Consider the following 16,655-nt stretch of genomic DNA (forward strand, 5'->3'; position numbering starts at 1 on the left):
GAAGCCTCGGGTGCGGTCAGTGCGGGCTCGTCCTGAAGTCCTGGGAGCCTGCCTCTGCAGCTGCTTTGCCCACGTAACGCTGCACCGCCAGCAAGGAAACGTGGCCGTGGAAGGCCTCCAAGAAATGTGGTTTCTGATGGCTGCGTAATAGTCCGTCCATATTTTCATAGCATTGTTACTTAGCTAATCCTGTATGATTGACGTTTCACTTTCCGACTCTTCCCCAAAGACCACTAATATTATTATTATTTTTGCTATTCAATAAGTCAATCAGTAATGGTCTATGAAGCCCTTACTATGTGCTGAGAACAACTTTCTGATCATCCGGCGTAATTCAAGGGTAGCATTTGGAATACTGATTGGAACACCCCCAAACCTATCAGAGGTGGCCACGGTGGTGGAGGGCAATTTATAGCCTTCTGTGCATTTATTAATAAAAAGGGAAGATGAAAATTTAATGAACTAAACATTCAGCTTGAGAAGCTAGAAAAAGAGCAATAAAATAATAATAAAAAAAAACACTAAAAGCCCTGGCTAGTGTAGCTCAGTGGATTGAGCGTGGGCTGTGAACCAAAGTGTCGCAGGTTCGATTCCCAGTCAGGGTACATGCCTGGGTTGCAGGCCACGGCCCCCAGCAACCGCACATTGATGTTTCTCTCTCTCTCTCTCTCTCTTCCCCTCCCTTTCCTCTCTAAAAATAAATAAATAAAATCTTAAAAAAAAAAACCCAAAGAAAAAGCTAGTGAGCATGAAGGAAGGAAATGACACTGGTCACTGGTTCTTTAAAAAGATCCAGGCAGCAGAATGCCTCAGGACCTGCAGGGACTGAGAATTCTTTAGTCAAGAGGTCTTCATGAATATTATTTCTCCCACCAACTTCCGATAACAATGGTTTGGCCAAGTGTACTAGTTACCTGTTGCTGCAATGAACCAGAACGTAGGGACTTAAAATAAGGAACACATTTGTCACAGTTTCTGAGGGTTAGGACTCCAGACAGGACTTAGCTTGGTGACTTCTGGCTCAGGGTCTCCAGAAGGCTGCAGTCCTGGCGCTGGCTGAAGTGCGGGAGATCCACGGCCAAGTTCACTCCCATGGCTGTTGGCAGGCCTCAGGTCTTCATTGGCCATGGGCTGGAGAGGACAGTTCCTTGGAACATGGACCTCTCCATAGGACTACTGAAGACATGGCTGGTTGGCTTGCTTCCTCCGGAGCTAGGGAGGAGGGGGAGAGAGAGAGAGAGAGAGAGAGGGAGGGAGGGAGGGAGAGAGAGAGAAGGAATAGGATAGGATAGGGTGGGGAGAAAGAGAGAGCACACAGCCTTCTGATGATGTTTCTTTCTGTAACTTAACCTTGGAAATGACATCCCATCGCTTCTGCTATGTTCCAGTATTCTATTAGTTGGAACAGAGTCCTGGGTTCAGCCGCCCTCAAGGGGAGCCAGTTATTCAAGGGTGCAGATACCAGGGGCCACCTCAGAGGCTGCCACCACCCAGAGGGTTTAAGGTCATACTACTCCTGGAGGTCAAATGCCCCTCTCACTACGTGAGGGCAGCATTGCGTGCTTTGAGAGTGATCGGAGCAATGGGTTGGTAGACGAGGCAAGCTTTGCTACTCACCGGTTGTGTGTGCCCTGGGAGCCTTCGTTAACGCTCTGGAAATTGGAGCAATAACAAAGATCACCTGAGAACTCATTGAGCTTATTGCAAAGAGGGAGGGAGAAAGCATTCTGTAAAGTGCAGAAGGTGGGCATTGTTAAGGGAATAAGGGTGGAGATGCAAGGATAGATGATTCTTTTCTTTTCTCTTCCTCTTTCTTTCTTTCTTTCCTTCCTTCCTTCCTTCCTTCCTTCCTTCCTTCCTTCCTTCCTTCCTTCCTTCCTTCCTTTCTTTCTTTCTTTCTTTCTTTCTCCTCCCTCCCTCCCTCCCTTCCTTCCTTTCATTGATGTAAAACACACACACACAGAAAAGTGCACAATTCAGAACGGTGTCCCTTGTCTTTAACCATTTCTTCTGAAACAAGCGAACCTTGAAGTTCTTTTTACTTTGTGCACTTTCCAAAACCTTCTCCAGTGAGCTAGAATTACTCTTACAATCAGAGAAATACCACCTCTACAAGGTGTAGCTTGTGTTGATTGGGGAGTTTCCGTGTAAAAAGCATTTGAGAACTCCTTATCTTGCCAGGGTGTCACCGCAGCCCTGGGAGAAAGGCTGAGAAGGAATTCACTTCCGGGGGGACAAAATGAGGAAACCATTCTTCTCTCGGGGCAGGCAGGGCACTGCAGGCGGTGTGCTGTGTAAGCACCAGGCAGCGAGCCACCCGTCAGCTCCTGGCACCGGAGGGCCCTCGGCTGCGCCAGCCTCCCCACACCCCGCCCGAAGGCCCCCTCCGCCAGCTCTGATGGAAAAGGCTCCGGCTCGCCAAACCAGGGCTCTGGGAAAAGTCTACCCCGGGAACCCGCCCTGAAATAAGGTGTCCCGAGGCAGCCAGCCTTTGTGGGCCAGCAGACGCCACGCAGCAGCATTTTCAATAGAAAACACAGAGTTAACGTCGGTGCTCAGCAGACGGAAACTGGTGGAGTACGTTTAGTCATTGAAAGGGGGAATATTTCCCTGATGTTACAATGTAGCTCCGAAATGTAGACTTGTGGTGGCTGAGTGAAGTAGGGTCGACAGGTACCGGGAGAGAGGGGGAGTCGGGATACAAATCCACAGAAAACCGCCAGCGAAAGAAAATACACGTCGGGGAGAAGCGGGATCCCTCCTGGTGGGCGGGTGAAGAGCGAGGCTTTTTATCCTTAATGCATCGCTCTGATCGCCTGCGGTGAGCACGTGGGCTCCGTTAGCAGCAGAAGGAAGCAGCAAAGCATTTACATCCCCAGCAGCCCCTACCTCAGCCCTCCCGCCCCCTTCCTGGCTTCTGACACGTGCCCGCCGCGGACACTGCTAGACGTACTCTTCGAAGCCACCGCGTGTTGCTTTTAAAACTTCCGCGTGCAATCGGAAATTTCATGGGGGAGGGGAGAAAACAGAACAAAGGAGAGGAGAGAAAACAGAACAAAGGACTTTGATGCTTTTTAATTTTTTTAATGTTACTGGGCTCATTCTTTTTTTTATCTTTAATCATTTTTAAATTTTCAATTACAGTTGACAGGCATTATTATATTGGTTTCGGGTATACGCCCCAGGGATTAGACATTACATAACTTACTAAGGGATCATCCCAATAAATCTCACCCACTGGACACCCTAACGTGGTTATTACGCTATTATTGACTACATCCCCTGGATTATACTTCACGTGCCCGTGACGATTCTGGAACAACCAATTCGTATTTCTTACTCCCTTCACCTTTTCACCCACACACCCCACGCCCCCTCCCATCTGGCCAGCATCAAAACGCAGAACAAAGGACTTTTAAAGTGCATCTTGACATCATTGGAAACGAAATGCTTAGAGGGTTTACAAGGCGAGTCTCTGTTGGAGGAGGAGGAGGAGGAAGCAGGGCACAGGGGCGCTGGGTGGCCTGCCAAGCTCCTACAGCCTTTGTGCTGGGTTCCTGATGCCCAGTCCGGCTCTGCTCCTGCCCCGTTGGGCTCCTGGGTGCGGGGGCAGAGGCTGGGGTCAGGGAGCCTGGGGGATGCTCTGAGCTGGTGCAGGGGAGGGGCCCCGGTGAGGAGCCTTCTGCCTGTTTGTTCTGGGTACCTGGGAGGAAGGGACCAAAGTCTCCTTTTATGGCCTCGGGGGAGTTAATATGTAATGTCCTGGGGTATAAGCGGGGCCAGGCGGGGAGCGCCCGGGTCCAGGCCTCCAGCGGTCATAGCGCCGAGACCTGCCTCTGGGAGCAGCCACCATGTCAGTGAGATGCTGGCTTCCCCGCCACCCTCCTCCCGGATTCACCCACATCTTTGCCTGAATGGGGACAGGACGCTAGGGGAAGAGTGTCACTGGCCCTCTCCAGGCCTCAGTTTACCCTTCTGTAGAGTGGGGGAGTTTGACAGATGGTCTCCACAGCCCTTTAGCATTCCCGCTCTCTGCTTCCTCCGCCCGGCGCTGAGCCTGTCTCTTCCCTCTGTAGCCTTGCTGTGCTCATCCGTAAGATTAATAGCAGCAATAATAATAACTACTGACACCTACTGAGCTTTAGAAAGATAGAGAAACGGAGGCTTGGAGATTAAGTTGTCCAAGGTCATCATCTCTAACTTGCAGGGGGCTGAGTGGACACTCTGAGGTCTCTGATTCTCCGGCTCTGCCGTAGCTCCCTGTGCGGTTTTGGGCGAGTCGAGGCCCATCTCTGAGCCACAGGTTCCCACGTGTGGGGAGGATTGCAGACCCTCTTTTGGGCATTAGGGGGCATGTTAGCTTCCTGTGGCTGCCGCAACAAATCTATTCCCTCACACTGCTGGAGGCTGCAGGTCTGACATTGGGGTGCTGGCCAGGCCACGCTCTCTCCGAAGGCGCCTCTCTGGTCTCCTCCAGCTCCTGGCAGTGGCCGCACCCCGGGGCGTCGCTCCGCTTGTGGCTGCAGCTCTCAGCCTCTGCCTCTGTCTTCACTGGGCTTTCTCCTCCGTTTGTCTGTGTTTTTGGGTCCAAGGGTCTCGCTTCTTACAAGGACCCCCATCCTACTGGATTCAGGTCCAACCCTAAATCAGTAGGACCGGATCTTAACTGGGTTATGTCCTCAAAGACCCAAATTCCAAATGGGTCACATTCCCAGGTCCCAGGTGGACTTGAGTGTTTGGGAGACCCTATTCCAGCCAGTACAAGTGGGGTGCAGAGTGCGAGTGTGACTAACGTCGGGTGTGGGGGGGGGTCTGGTGTGGAAAGTTTGGCGCTCCCCCCCGACTCCGGCTCTCAGGAGGAGCTGCGGGGCCCAGACCCTTCCCTGACTCTCTTCTCCTCGTCCCGCCACCCAGGAGGGAGGTCCAAGACCTCCTGGGCCAAGTCTCACGTTAGGGCAACCAAGGACCAGGAAGGAGCGCAGCTGGCCCCAGGTCACTCAGCCAGTTGGGGGCGGAGCAGGCACTGGCTAGAGCTGGACCACTGACAGCCGCGCCCAACCCACCCCAGCCCCGCTCCTTCTCTCTGCTCCTCAGACTTTGTTGTTGCGGGTGATGGGGATGCCTGGCACTCCGGGCCGTGGCTAACAATAAGTCACCGTGATGGCGGTCGCCCCTCAGTGTGCCGGAGCCCGCGCCGGGACCTGGCTATGCATGGGGCTCCCCAAACACGGTCTCGAATTCTCCCAGCTGGCTTGGGGGTGGACGCTGTTACCCTCAGGGCCTCCATGCGTGCGGTCACACAGCGGGCACGCAGCCACTGGTGTCCAGCGAACACACCCAGTTAACCCATTTTGTGGGTGAGGAAAGGGAGGTTTGGAGAGGCACTTAGATGGATGTTTCAGACACATGACGTCTGGAATTTTATAGATTTCTACTTTTGGATGGACCAAGACCCACATGCCTCTCATGGTCATTTTCTGTTAGTAGTTGGCTCCCCGTCTGTGCGGGAACTAAACACGCCCCCGAGTTGGGGATCCCGCAAAGGGTGTCGGGCCTTTACTGCTTGAACATGCTCGGGGACTGTGAGGTCATCAGGGACCGCTCTCCCCACTTCGCAGATGGGCAGACCAAGGTTCCCTCAGCCGGGCCCTGTGGCGAGGCTGGGATGGATGAGAGCAAGGCAAAACAGGCTGCGTGGGGGGCTCTGGCTCTCACGCTCCCCCGCTCTGCACCCTCCTGTGGGCCGGGGGAGAGAGAGACCCCGGGGCCGGGCCGAGGTGGGATAAAACCCATGGAAAGCCCCTGGGTACTTGCGAGGTTGGTATTCTCTGGACTGTTTCTCTGCTGGTGCAGGGGCAATTTGAGATTATGAACATGGACATGAGGTGGGGGACAACCCTGACGATCAAGGGCAAGATCGCCAATGATGCTGATAGGTGAGCAAGGCGGGTGGGGTGGGGAGAGAGGGGGGGCTGTCCACAGACCTGGACCAGGCTGGGAAGGTGGGGACGGGCCGGGCGGCCCCATGGGATGGCCACAGAGGAGGGCGACCTCAGGCCAAAGGGGTCTTTTTTTACATACTTGCCCACTCCCACAGCCCTGCTGGCTTCGGGAAGCTCCTGGAGCTCTGCCCAGCTCCCCAGGGGCCAGGGGCCTCTACTGAAAGCCCAACCCCCCGCCAGGGACACCACCCTCTTTAAACAGCCCCGACGGCAGGAGGCCAGCAGTTCACACACGTTATACCAGAGGCGGCCACCAGGGGCGCCAGGAGGTCTCGTTTGCATCCTCTCTGTTAGAAGCAGGTACCTCTCTCTGTCCACCCGGCGGGTTACCGCTCAGCGCTAGGCTCTTACCTGTGTCCGCATTTCATGGAACTGATCTCCATCACCTTTTGGTTGGGGAGGAGGCAGGCAGACGCACCCCTTTCTCCCACTTCGATCCCTCAAGGTAACGGGAAAGTGGGGGGGAGCGCTGGCCTGACACGTCCCAATGAAGGCACCCCATGACCCAGAATGTCCCCCTCTCAGGGAACTCTGAAGGGCTCACGGGGCCCCTGCAGTGACCCTACCGAGAAATCCCACTACCCCTGATCGCATACTTCTCATGACAGGGAGCTCCCACCTTAGGTTGACAGCTGTTTGTGGCCAGACTTCATAGATGTTCAGATAGCTGAGGACAGCAGTTCCTCTCCCCCAGGAGGGACACGCCCAGCTCCTGAAACTGCCACCACCAGTTGCCCCCCTGTAGAGAGCCGCGGTCCTGTGCTTCTAACGCAGTGTGTCCTTCAGTGCCCAGCCTGACCACCTCGGCACCTCCCCTGCTTTGAGGCACAGACCTCAATGAATACCACCTTTTCTTGGTGATGCTTCCGGCTCGTGGCTAACAAAGGTCCTAAGACCCGAGCTGTTTTACCCAGGGCTATCCCCTAATCCTCACCTGCGACCCTTCCCCTGCGGGTTTTCGATTAATCTGGGCCAAGGGACAGACACGCTGGATCTGCATTTCAACCCACGTTTTGATGTATCCACCACAGTCTGCAATTCAAAGGATGACAACAACTGGGGGCAGGAGCAACGGAATCACATGTGCTTCCGTCCAGGGTCAGAGGTCAAGGTGAGGTCAAAGAGAAAAGGGGCCCGAGGACAATGTCAAAGGGGGGAGCCCGGCTGGTAGGGAACCCCTGCCGAGACACGCGCTGGCACTGTTGGAGCTGCCGGGCGCCGCCACAGCCCGTTTCCAGGGGGCCTCCTGCCCCGCTGACGGCCTCCCTCCCGCTGCAGCTCACTGTGACCTTTGAGAGTGACAAATTCAAGATCAAGCTGCCAGATGGGCACCAGCTGACCTTTCCCAACAGGATGTGCCACAGCCACCTGAGCTACCTGAGCGTGCAGGGCGGGTTCAGCCTCTCCTCCTTCAAGCTTGACTGAGCGGGCAGCACCTTGCAGCGGCGGGCCCCTGCACTCCCAGCCTCAAGCTCCTCCCCAGTCCCTTGGGAGCAGCAGCCCCTGGGTCCCCGGCTCCCCATCTGCACTGCCTGCCCCTCTGACCCCGTGTCCCTCCCCCAGTGCTAAGAATAAACGTAAGAATCCACCTTTATCCGGTCTTTCTGCAGCAGAAATTGCGGTTAGCGTTTCCCATGCACTTGAATGCTCCCGGCTTCCTCATGATACAGAGGACGAAGCTCAGGCAGGTCAGAGGACTGCCAAGCTGGGATTGCGACACACTTCCAAACACCTCTGAGCACCCACTCCCGCCTGCGGGTCCCCTGTTATCAGCAGAATAAGTGCCAAGCTGCCCCGCGGGATTAGAGGCCGGCGCGGGCTCTGGGCACCTGGTGCGATAAGAGCTCCCACCTGGGCCCTTATCTCAGGGACATTCATTCCAGCCAGGTTACTCATTACCCCTGTCTTGGCCCCTCTGAGCTGGGGCGTTGCGCTGGGGCCCTTGGCTTCCAAACCCAAAGCTGAGGGCACTTAAGCAGGTGTTGCTGCTGCTGTACCCTCAGATCCCTGAACATCTTGCAGGACACCTTTTACCAAAAAAGCCTTTTTTAATCAGAACCCAGAGGCAGGTCTTGGGTGCACAGGAAGGGGGGGAGGCCACACCTGATTTTCCTTTGAGGGCTCTGGGACAAGTCGGGGTTGGGGTGGGGATGTGGGGGAAGCAGCCCTAGTGAGGGCGGGGGGCGGCAGCTTCAGGAGGAGCGGGGCAGGCGGTCCCTTAGGGAGGAGACAAAGGCCCTGTGTGGTGTGCCTGCTGCCCCCCCCCCCCAGCACGGACAGCTTCCCCAGCACAAAGGCAGCACTGTGAGGCTGGGCTGCCCAGCCAGTGGGGGCGGGGCTGAAGGAATGGCCCCTGGGTCCAGAGTGGCAGTTGTGGGGAAGCAGGTCAGCCCAGCAGGGCCCTCGGGAACACCCAGGTCCCAGAGTAAGCCTGGCCTCCCTCCCAGGTCTGTCCGGCAGAGGCGTGGAGGGTTTGGGGACAACTCAGGTTCTCCCAGTTGTCAGATGAGGGGCTGGCTCTGCCCTGGGCTCTTCACGGTGAAGAGGTGGGGCAGGGTCCTGAGCCCACGCTCAGCTGCTCACACCTTGACCTCGTCGTCGTCGTCCTCAGCATCGGCAAACGCGAAGGCGTTTGTCTGCACCGTGCTGGGCACGGGGGCCCTGCTGCCTGCCTGGGGTGCATCCCACTCTTCGTCCAGGCTCTCCCAGGAGGCCCGACCCTGGGGCAGCACCTTCACCAGCTCCTGCCGAGCATCCATCTCGGTATAGTGCCGGCTGCCCCTGCCGCCGCCCCAGCCTGCACCCCAGTGCCTGCCAGGGGCCATGTCAGCAGGCGCACGGGGGCATTCTCCCACCAGGCTGGCCCTCGCCTCCGCCACTGGGCCCAACACAGCGGTTACCCCGTTGGGGCAGCGTCCACGGAGTGGAGGGCTTGAGGCAGGGGTGGGAGGGTTTGCGGCAGGGGCTGGGGGGTTTGCTGCGGGGGCTGAGGCTGGGGTCTCGGCTGCAGAGGCTTCTGAGAGGCTCATGACCCCCAGCAGCTCGCTGAGGAGAGAGGGCCCAAGGTCCAGGTCCAGACGGAAGGACAAGAGGGAGTCAGAGCGGTGAAGCTCAGGTTCGGAGGGGAAGGAACTGTCACGGTCTCGGTCACGGGGCTTTTCCGCCCGAGGCACGCGGGAGATGGTGCAGAACCCGGAGTCCAGGCCTAGAAGAGAAATGGGGAGTGGGGTCAGAGGCGGGCCCCTGACCATAAATCGGGGAGGGGAGGGCCAGGACCAACCCCACCTTGCTGTCTGGACTCTAGCAAGTCACTGCCCCGACCTAGACTTAGTTCTCCCACCTTTCCGACATAGGGAACCCCACAGTCTCTCACGTGATCCTCCCATCCACCCTGGAAACCGACAGTGCACATCATCCTTTCCCACTTTGCAGATGAAGAAAGTGAGGCTCAGCCGGGAGGGGCTTGCCCAGGGCCACGGTCTGGCGTGGTGGAACCAAGCCTGGAGCTCAGGTCTCCTGGCTCAGTTCCCACTGTAAACTTGGCCTTGGCCCCCTGGTCTTCCGCCATGACAGTGGCCAGTGGCTGACAGTGAGCCCACAGTATGTGAGCTGGTCACAGGGATGGAACCAGCAGCTGGGATCTGACTACATAGAAATCACGGAGTCAAAGGATGCCCTCCAAAAGTCCAGCTCCTGGCCCCAGGACAGTGGGGCTTGAGACAGCTGGGTTCTTGTGGACCAGCCCTCAGTGGGGTTCCCAACAGTGACCCGCAGGGGGAGCACAAGAGGTAGCCGCCGGTTGTGGGGCAAGGATGCAGAGCAAAGAGTGGCCACCAGGTGGCAGCAGGAACCCTGGCTTCCAGGTGAGCTGTCCTGCAGAGACCCACCAGGACAGGAATGGCCTGACTTCTGTCCAGGGAGCGGCTTTCCAAATTAGTCAGTGTATTTTGGGGAGTGGGCTGGTTCCCACCCCTTGACCTTTCCCCATTTACGGTCCTGACCTCCATGGTGATTACCAAACTACTGGTGGGGAAAAGACCTCACTTGGAGATTTGGTTGAATCATTAAACCCTCTGGGTCTCACAGCATCTGAAAAACGGGCAAATAACCCAGGCCCTCACCGTAACTGGAGTGGCCGTCCGTGGAGCCGGCTGGGCTGCTGTTGAAGCTGAGCTTGCTCACCACGAGGCTGTCGTAGGCAGCCTGGTTGAGTTGAGGGAGGGAGATGGCGTTCTTGATGATGGGGGAGACAGCGGGTGGAGCAGGTGAGGGCGACGGCGGGGAAGCTAACCGCCGGGGCGGCACCCCCACCCTGCGCACTTGCTGTAGCTTCTTGGCCAGGAAGCTGCGGGGTGAACGGTGGGTACCCCGGGAGCTGCCCCCGTGGTTGCTGAGGAAGGAGGTGTCGCCAAAGACGTCCCCGCCGCGGCCCACGTGCATGGTGTGCCGGAAGTCCCCGAGTGGGGGGCTGATCATGTCTGCAGTCAGCCGCCTCTTTCCCTGAGAGCTGGACACCCAGCCCACGGGTGACAGCTTGCCCAGGCTCATGACGGGGGTTCCTCCAGCTCCCTGGGGACCCGGCATCAGCTCTGGCTGATCACAGCTGCTGGTCCATGCCCGGCTGGGGCAGGCGGCGGGTCCACTTCTCCCTTCTCTCCTCCCCAGTGCCAGGGGGTGGACGGAGACCACTCCTCTCCTCTCCTCTCCTCTCCTAAGGTGCTGCCCCCAAATACTGAAGCTGCTGGAGGTCCATGGCTGGTCTCTCCCTCTGCGGCCTGGCTCCTGGACCCGCGGGATCAGCTGCTGATACTCTGTCCAAAAATAGAGCAGGTACAAGTCGAGCCTCAAGCGTGGGCAACCCCTCTTTCACTCAGGTGGAGACCTGAAAGAAAGGCAGAAAGGCGACAGTAGGCCTGGGGGAACCTAGTTCCCATTCGGAACAGCTAAAGAGAATACACCACGACAGCCAACCAGGGTGGAGCGGGGCTGGCAGGCGCGGGGCAGCGAGTCACCGACGCAGTGCGGAGCCGCGAGGGAGCCTGGGAAATTCGGGGCGGTGCACTCGCGCATGCGCGCCCATCGCACAGGGCTGGGTATGGAACACCTACTCCCACTACGTGCGGACGACTGGTGTCCGCCGCTCATTCCACCCACGCGACGGCCCAAGGGAAGCACGTCAGAGGGGAGAACCCAGGCCGAGGAGTGAAATGACTTGCCTGAGGCTACACAGGGGGAAACGGTGAAGCAGGGGCCCCTAAACCCAGATCCCGTGTGCCCCACGCTACACTGCCTCCCGCTGGCAGGTGGAAGAAGTCATCTCTTTCTCTGCGTGTTCAATTGTCTTCCACTCGGACTGGCCAGGAGGGAGGGGGCGCCCAGCAAAGCCCTTGTGGATGGCCGTGTAAACAACTCACGCAGAGGTTCCTCAGGGCCCTCCCGCCTTCAAGGTGCTTCCTGAAAAAAAGGATCCTGTGGCCCAGTGGCTTTTTCCAGATGTCTCCTGCATGCCTGGGGCTCTGAGAAGGCCCGCAGGAAAGAACTTTATCCAGGAAAGAACTTTGTCCGTTCGTCACAGGGAGGTGGGAGCCTCCGGTGGTACTCAACGCTATTCCTTGGCCAGTCCCTCCCCTCCTGGTCTCCCACCGCCCCAGTCTTCTCTGAACGCCTGTTGGTCTGACCCTGGCCTTGCTAGTGTCATAGGAAGTGCAGGCTGCAGGACACCGGTGGGCCCACGGTCCATCCCCGGTCTTCCCGTGGTGCAGAGAAGGGCCACACTTGCTCCAGGTCACATGAGGAGAGCTAGTCGAGACTTGAACTCAGAGCCTGACTCACGAGGCCTCTGACTGGCTGCTGGAGCCCAGTCTTGTCTCCCCAGATCGGCGGCGCCCTCGGAGGGTGGGGCGCCTGCCTGGGTTTTCTTCCTCCTTCCCAGCACCCGGCTCGGTCTCTGCACACGGCTCTGCGCGCGGTCTCTGCCAAATCAATGCTGGTTTCATCAGATCCCCAGGTTGCAGGGTAACGTTCATGCTACTTATCAGCCCTTGCTACCTGCCGAGGGAGGGTACGTAGGGAATTCAGCGGCCTCACCGTGTGACCTTGGGCAAGTCACTTACCCCTGTAGGCCCTACACCTCAGCTGATAAAAGCCGATAAGAACCCTTAACAAGAACACCTAGATCTGAGTCTCAAGTTTTGTTTTTTTTTTAACTTTGCTGCCACCTCCAAGCATAAAAATCCCAATACTGCCCTTTGAATGTTATTTGAAATTCAAAATAGGTTAAATAACAAGATAAAGACAAAGGAGGTGATAGAACAAAGCTTGCTTTGTTTTCTGACTGCATTCTCTTTCCTTCCCACCATCTGATCCTCCCCCATCCCTGACTCCTCCCCTGGGGGGGGTGTTCTGAATCATCCCTTTCCCTGGCACCCCTGGCACCCCTGGCACCCCTGGCACCGAGAAGCCCTGGTGGAATGTTGGCTGTAGTCAGGAGGCACGCGGCAGTTGGCCCGCCATGACGTGATGTCACCTGACTCCCCGACAGCCCCGCGGAGCTGCGGGGTTAGCCCATTTCACGGGCAGAGCCCAGGGGCAGAGGAAAGGGGCTCAGCCAAGGTCACACGGCAGGCGCATGGCACAGGCCAGGCTTCCCCGTTCTGCAGACGAGGGGTGAATGTTTGGAAAAAGAAACTGGGGTTGGGGGGGCCACTCTGAAATGTCATGTGGCGGGGTCACTGTGTCTGCCACATGGCCACCCCCACTTCTCTCCTAGCCCCACATCGCCCTGGCTTCCTGCAGCGGCCCCTCCTGTCTCAGCAAAAGGGGCTCCAGCTCCCCCTGCACCCCCGTGGCCGCTGTGACTTGGGAGAACAGCTTCTGTTCCAGCCTTTCGATGGCCCCACCTCCCAAATGCCCCTGGGCACCTCTGAAAGGTCTCCCACTGCCCGCTGCTATAGAGGGGCCCCCGCCATGCCGTGGGGCCCAGGGCAGGGCACTAACCCTGGGGACCCGTTTTCCCCGAGTGGAAAGTAAGAAAAGCCCCGAAAGCTGCTCCCCTCCCAGGAGGGCTGTAAGAGTGGAAGGTGCTGTGATCGAACCCCCAGAAGCCGGAGCAGGGTGGCTCTCGGTTTGAACCCAACATCCTTATACCAACCGCTCTCACTCTGGGGACTCTGGTGGCGGCTGTCTGGCCCTTGGTGCTGACCACAGGGTATGGCCAGCGACCAGGTGTGCCCCACCTGGCCCTGGAGCAAGCAGGACTCTGGGTGCCCTGGTGCAAGACCTGTCTGCCCTCATTAGCCCTGGCACGCCACCTGCTAATGCTCACGACACCGTTTTACAGATGAAATAAACTGGGCACAGGAGGGAATTAACTTGCCCCAGGCCGCACAGCAGAAGGGGCGGTGCGGCTGGGAACCTCCCGGGATTCCACCAATCAGCAGCACATGCCGGGGAGCGGTGAAGACCCCAGGATGATGAGGGAGAGTGGCTGGAGGAGCCCGCGCCAGCCCCTGAGCTGGGGAAGGGCAGGTGTGGGAGGCAGGGGAACTCAGCTCCGCAGACTCAGTGCGCCTGTGTCCCAGCCTCGGTGTCGCAGGCGTCCTTATGTTTACCCTACAGAAGGCAGGCCAGGGCCCACGGAAGTTTACTCAGTGGTGGTGACGACCGCAAAGACGAGGTTTGAGGCGCCAGGCCGGACCACGCATTGGGAGACCAATAGGGGCCGCTGTGGAGACGCCTGTGGCCGGGGGGTGAGGGTCTGGGAGGGGGCGAGGAGCGGGTCCGACTGCAGGGTGGGCAGAGGCCTTGGCGGCGGCGGCGGCGGCCGCACCCGGGTGCCCACCTGGGAGTCCACCGCAGGCTGCGGGGTCGGCCAGCGGCGCCGCCTCTCACCCTGGAGGCCTGTGGCGTGCTCACAGCCCCCTCCCCGCCAGCGTCCGCTGGGTGACACCACCCCTCCCAAGGGGCAGCGGGACCCTATCTTGGTTAGGGCCCTTGGAATAGGAGGTTAGCTCCTTGGGGGCCTGGCTTCTCACCCTTCTCAAATGCCAGCTGTTTGAGGGGGAGAGACGTGGAAACTGAGGCCGGAGAAGAGCAGCAAGCTGTCCGGAGTCGGCGCGGGGACTCCGGACTAGGAGCGGGTTAGGGAGAGGGAGCACGGCGGGCCGCAGGGGAGGCAGGAAAAAGGGGCGAGCGAGAGACGCCCCCAGCCCCAGCACCCGAAGTCAGCGCCCAGTCCGCCCTCCGCTCGGCGAGGCGCAGCGGCTGCGGGCCGGCCGACCGGCCGCCCCCCCCCCCCGCCCCCCAGTCCTGGGCTCCCGTCCCCGCGCCGCGCTCTGCGCCTCCAGGCCGGTCCCTCCGCCTCTCGGAGCCACCGCGTCCCGGTTTAGAACGCGGGCTTGAGACTTCGCGGGTCTTGAGTGGCTGGGGCAGGCACAGACCGTCCCGAGGGCGGCCGGGGCTGGAAGTCCGGGAGAGCCTTTGGCCATCAGACATCCCCTCGGGGGCAGCGGGTTAGAACGCAGAGGGTCGCTCCGGGGGAAGGGGACAGCCGGCCGCCTCGGCTGGAGGGGAACCGGACGGGATGACCTCATCCGCCGCTCGGGCCTGGAATGCAGCGGTTGGGGAGGGGGCAGGGTGCTTGGTCCATCTCCCCAGCGCTGCCCCCCCCCCAACACATACACTTCCCGCTCTGCGCGCCGGCCCAGGAGCCCGACATTCCAAGACATTGCCCCCTCCCGGTTCCTTCCCTTCCCTTCCCTTCCCTTCCCTTCCTTACCCAGGGAAGGAAGGAGCAAAGACGGCCCTCTGCTCGCCCCCTCCTCCTGCCACCCGGTTTACCGCTCCCCCACTTCTCTGCCGCCCTCCGTTCGCCGGCAACAGGGCAAAACCACCCAAAACTTGGGAGCGTCCCTGCGCGGCTTCGCGCCCGCGCCCCAGGCCTTCCTGTTGGCACCCGGGCGCCTTCGGCAGGAGGGCCCCTTCCCCCGCCCCAGCCCGGGGAGCCTAGGAGGGTGCAGAGTGCCCGCGGGCGCCGTGTCTCCCCCGCCGCGCCCACGCCCACCTGGGGCTGCGGGACCCGCGGGCCAGCGCCTGGTTACCTTCTCTCGGCGAGGGCCCCGGGGCTGGGGACGAGGGCGGACGCGGCGGCAGTGGCGGCGGAGGCAGCGCGTCGCGGCGCGCAGCCCGGGCGAGTCGCTGGGCCGGTCTGCGCCGCCCTGGCCTGGGGCTCCGCGGGCTGGCTCCGGGGCGGGGGCGGGGTGTGGGCGCGCGCCCTCCTCCCGCCCCCTCGTCCTCCCGCCCGCGGGCGGGGCCCCTCCCGGGCACCCAGCACGCCGCCCCGAGCAGCGGCCCGAGCTAGATAGAGGGGGAGTGGCGGGGCCGCCGGGCCAGCCGTCAGGGGCAGGAGGAGCCCGGGAATGTGCGGGTTGCCTGGCTGGGCTACTCGGGTTGCCTGCAGCCGAGCCCTGCCACCCCACCAGATCTCCGCGTGGCCTGGGGGCGCTCTGACCTGAGGCCTGGCTCCCGGGCTCTCCAGCCGCGCCCTGCGGGATTTGGGGAACTGCGAAGCCTGCCTCGGAGGCCTTGCAGGCCGGAGAGATCAGCTTAGACCTCGAGTTCTACCAGCGGCGGTGACCACTCCCTTTCTCCCAACCGCCGTTCCTTTCTACCCCATACACAAGCCCCGTGGGGGCCAGGATGCAGACTTGAGCCAGACTGGGGAGCGGGCCACGGCAGGCCACGGGTAGAGTGGTGTGGCCTGGCGGTCAAGGACATACTCCCTGGAACTCAGCGGCCCACCTTTCTATTCTGCCCCAGCCATTACGTGCCTTTCCCGGGCCTTAGTTTCCCCACCTGTAAAGTGGGAAGATAAAAGCCAGCTTCAGATCTTCTGTTGCTAAGTGCTCTCTACCCTGTCAGCACCTGGCCGGCTTGCCGAGCAGGTCAATGAGATCACACCTCAGACAGACGGGGTCAGAAAGGGTTATTGAGCACCTACTCAATCCTATTGCTGTGCCACTTGAGCAAGTGCTGGAGTTCTTTGTGCCTTGGTTTCCCCATTTCCAGCTGCGCAAATAACCTCCTCCCTTGATGGACCGCATGAGGATTCAGGAAGACGGCGAAAAAGGACCAGCAGTCTGTGCACAAACCCTTGTCTCCTGCACCTGTGTGTGAGCGCGGCCCCCAGCCCCCGGCCCCCAGCCCGGCCAGTGCACACCGCCTCTGAGGGTCAGGGGACCCGCTGTGCAGAGGACCCTGAGCCGCCCTGGGGGAGGCAAGAGAGGCCCCTGCTTCCTGCTTCCTGTTGTTTTGCTCTCCTGATACCCCCCTCGGACTGTGAGCTCCCCTCTGGCAGGCAGGCGGCCCTGGGGGGCTGTCTCTGCCCGGTGACCCCTAACAGGCTTGCAGGGGAGGGGAGGGGCTCACCAAGGACTCCTGGAGGAGGTGATACCCGACTTTCGGTTGTTGTAAAGGATACATAGGCAGAGGGAAGGGTGGTGGAAGAGCCCACACACGCTGGCAGGAGACGGCCCTGCAAAGGCTTGGAGCTGAGGGCCACCTGGAGGAGGCAGGCGTGGCTGGAGGGGACTTGGCCGGGCCGGGGGCCGGGGGCCGCGCGCCGCGCTCACACACAGGTGCAGGAGACAAGGGTTT

General features: G+C 59.9%; 2 protein-coding genes across 4 annotated transcripts; one reads left to right on the forward strand and one right to left on the reverse strand.

Annotated features, from left to right (window-relative positions):
- Nucleotides 1-5,673: 5,673 nt before the first annotated feature.
- LGALS2 (galectin 2) lies at nucleotides 5,674-8,043 on the forward strand (the record flags this gene model as incomplete). The annotated part of the gene is made up of 3 exons (XM_045834864.1): nucleotides 5,674-5,933; nucleotides 6,954-7,113; nucleotides 7,281-8,043. Coding segments are annotated over 3 exons (567 nt in total), but the record flags the coding sequence as incomplete, so codon positions are not given.
- Nucleotides 8,038-15,253, reverse strand: CDC42EP1 (CDC42 effector protein 1). Of its 3 annotated transcripts, none has more exons than XM_045834861.1 (3): nucleotides 15,101-15,253; nucleotides 10,124-10,884; nucleotides 8,038-9,207 (listed from the first exon to the last, which is right to left on the reverse strand). In XM_045834861.1, the coding sequence occupies exons 2-3, from the start codon at nucleotides 10,584-10,586 to the stop codon at nucleotides 8,582-8,584; spliced, it is 1,089 nt and encodes a 362-aa protein (XP_045690817.1). In that variant the 5' UTR covers nucleotides 10,587-10,884; nucleotides 15,101-15,253; the 3' UTR covers nucleotides 8,038-8,581. The 3 variants fall into 3 exon arrangements, with proteins under 3 accessions (XP_045690817.1, XP_045690819.1, XP_045690818.1); XM_045834863.1 differs by having other exon boundaries at nucleotides 10,124-10,813; nucleotides 15,101-15,236; XM_045834862.1 differs by lacking the exon at nucleotides 15,101-15,253 and adding an exon at nucleotides 11,417-12,010.
- Nucleotides 15,254-16,655: the final 1,402 nt, after the last annotated feature.

The sequence above is a fragment of the Phyllostomus hastatus genome, unplaced genomic scaffold (assembly GCF_019186645.2).
Source record: "Phyllostomus hastatus isolate PE091 unplaced genomic scaffold, TTU_PhHast_1.1 phas_contig_198, whole genome shotgun sequence".
Taxonomy (NCBI): Eukaryota; Metazoa; Chordata; class Mammalia; order Chiroptera; family Phyllostomidae; genus Phyllostomus; species Phyllostomus hastatus.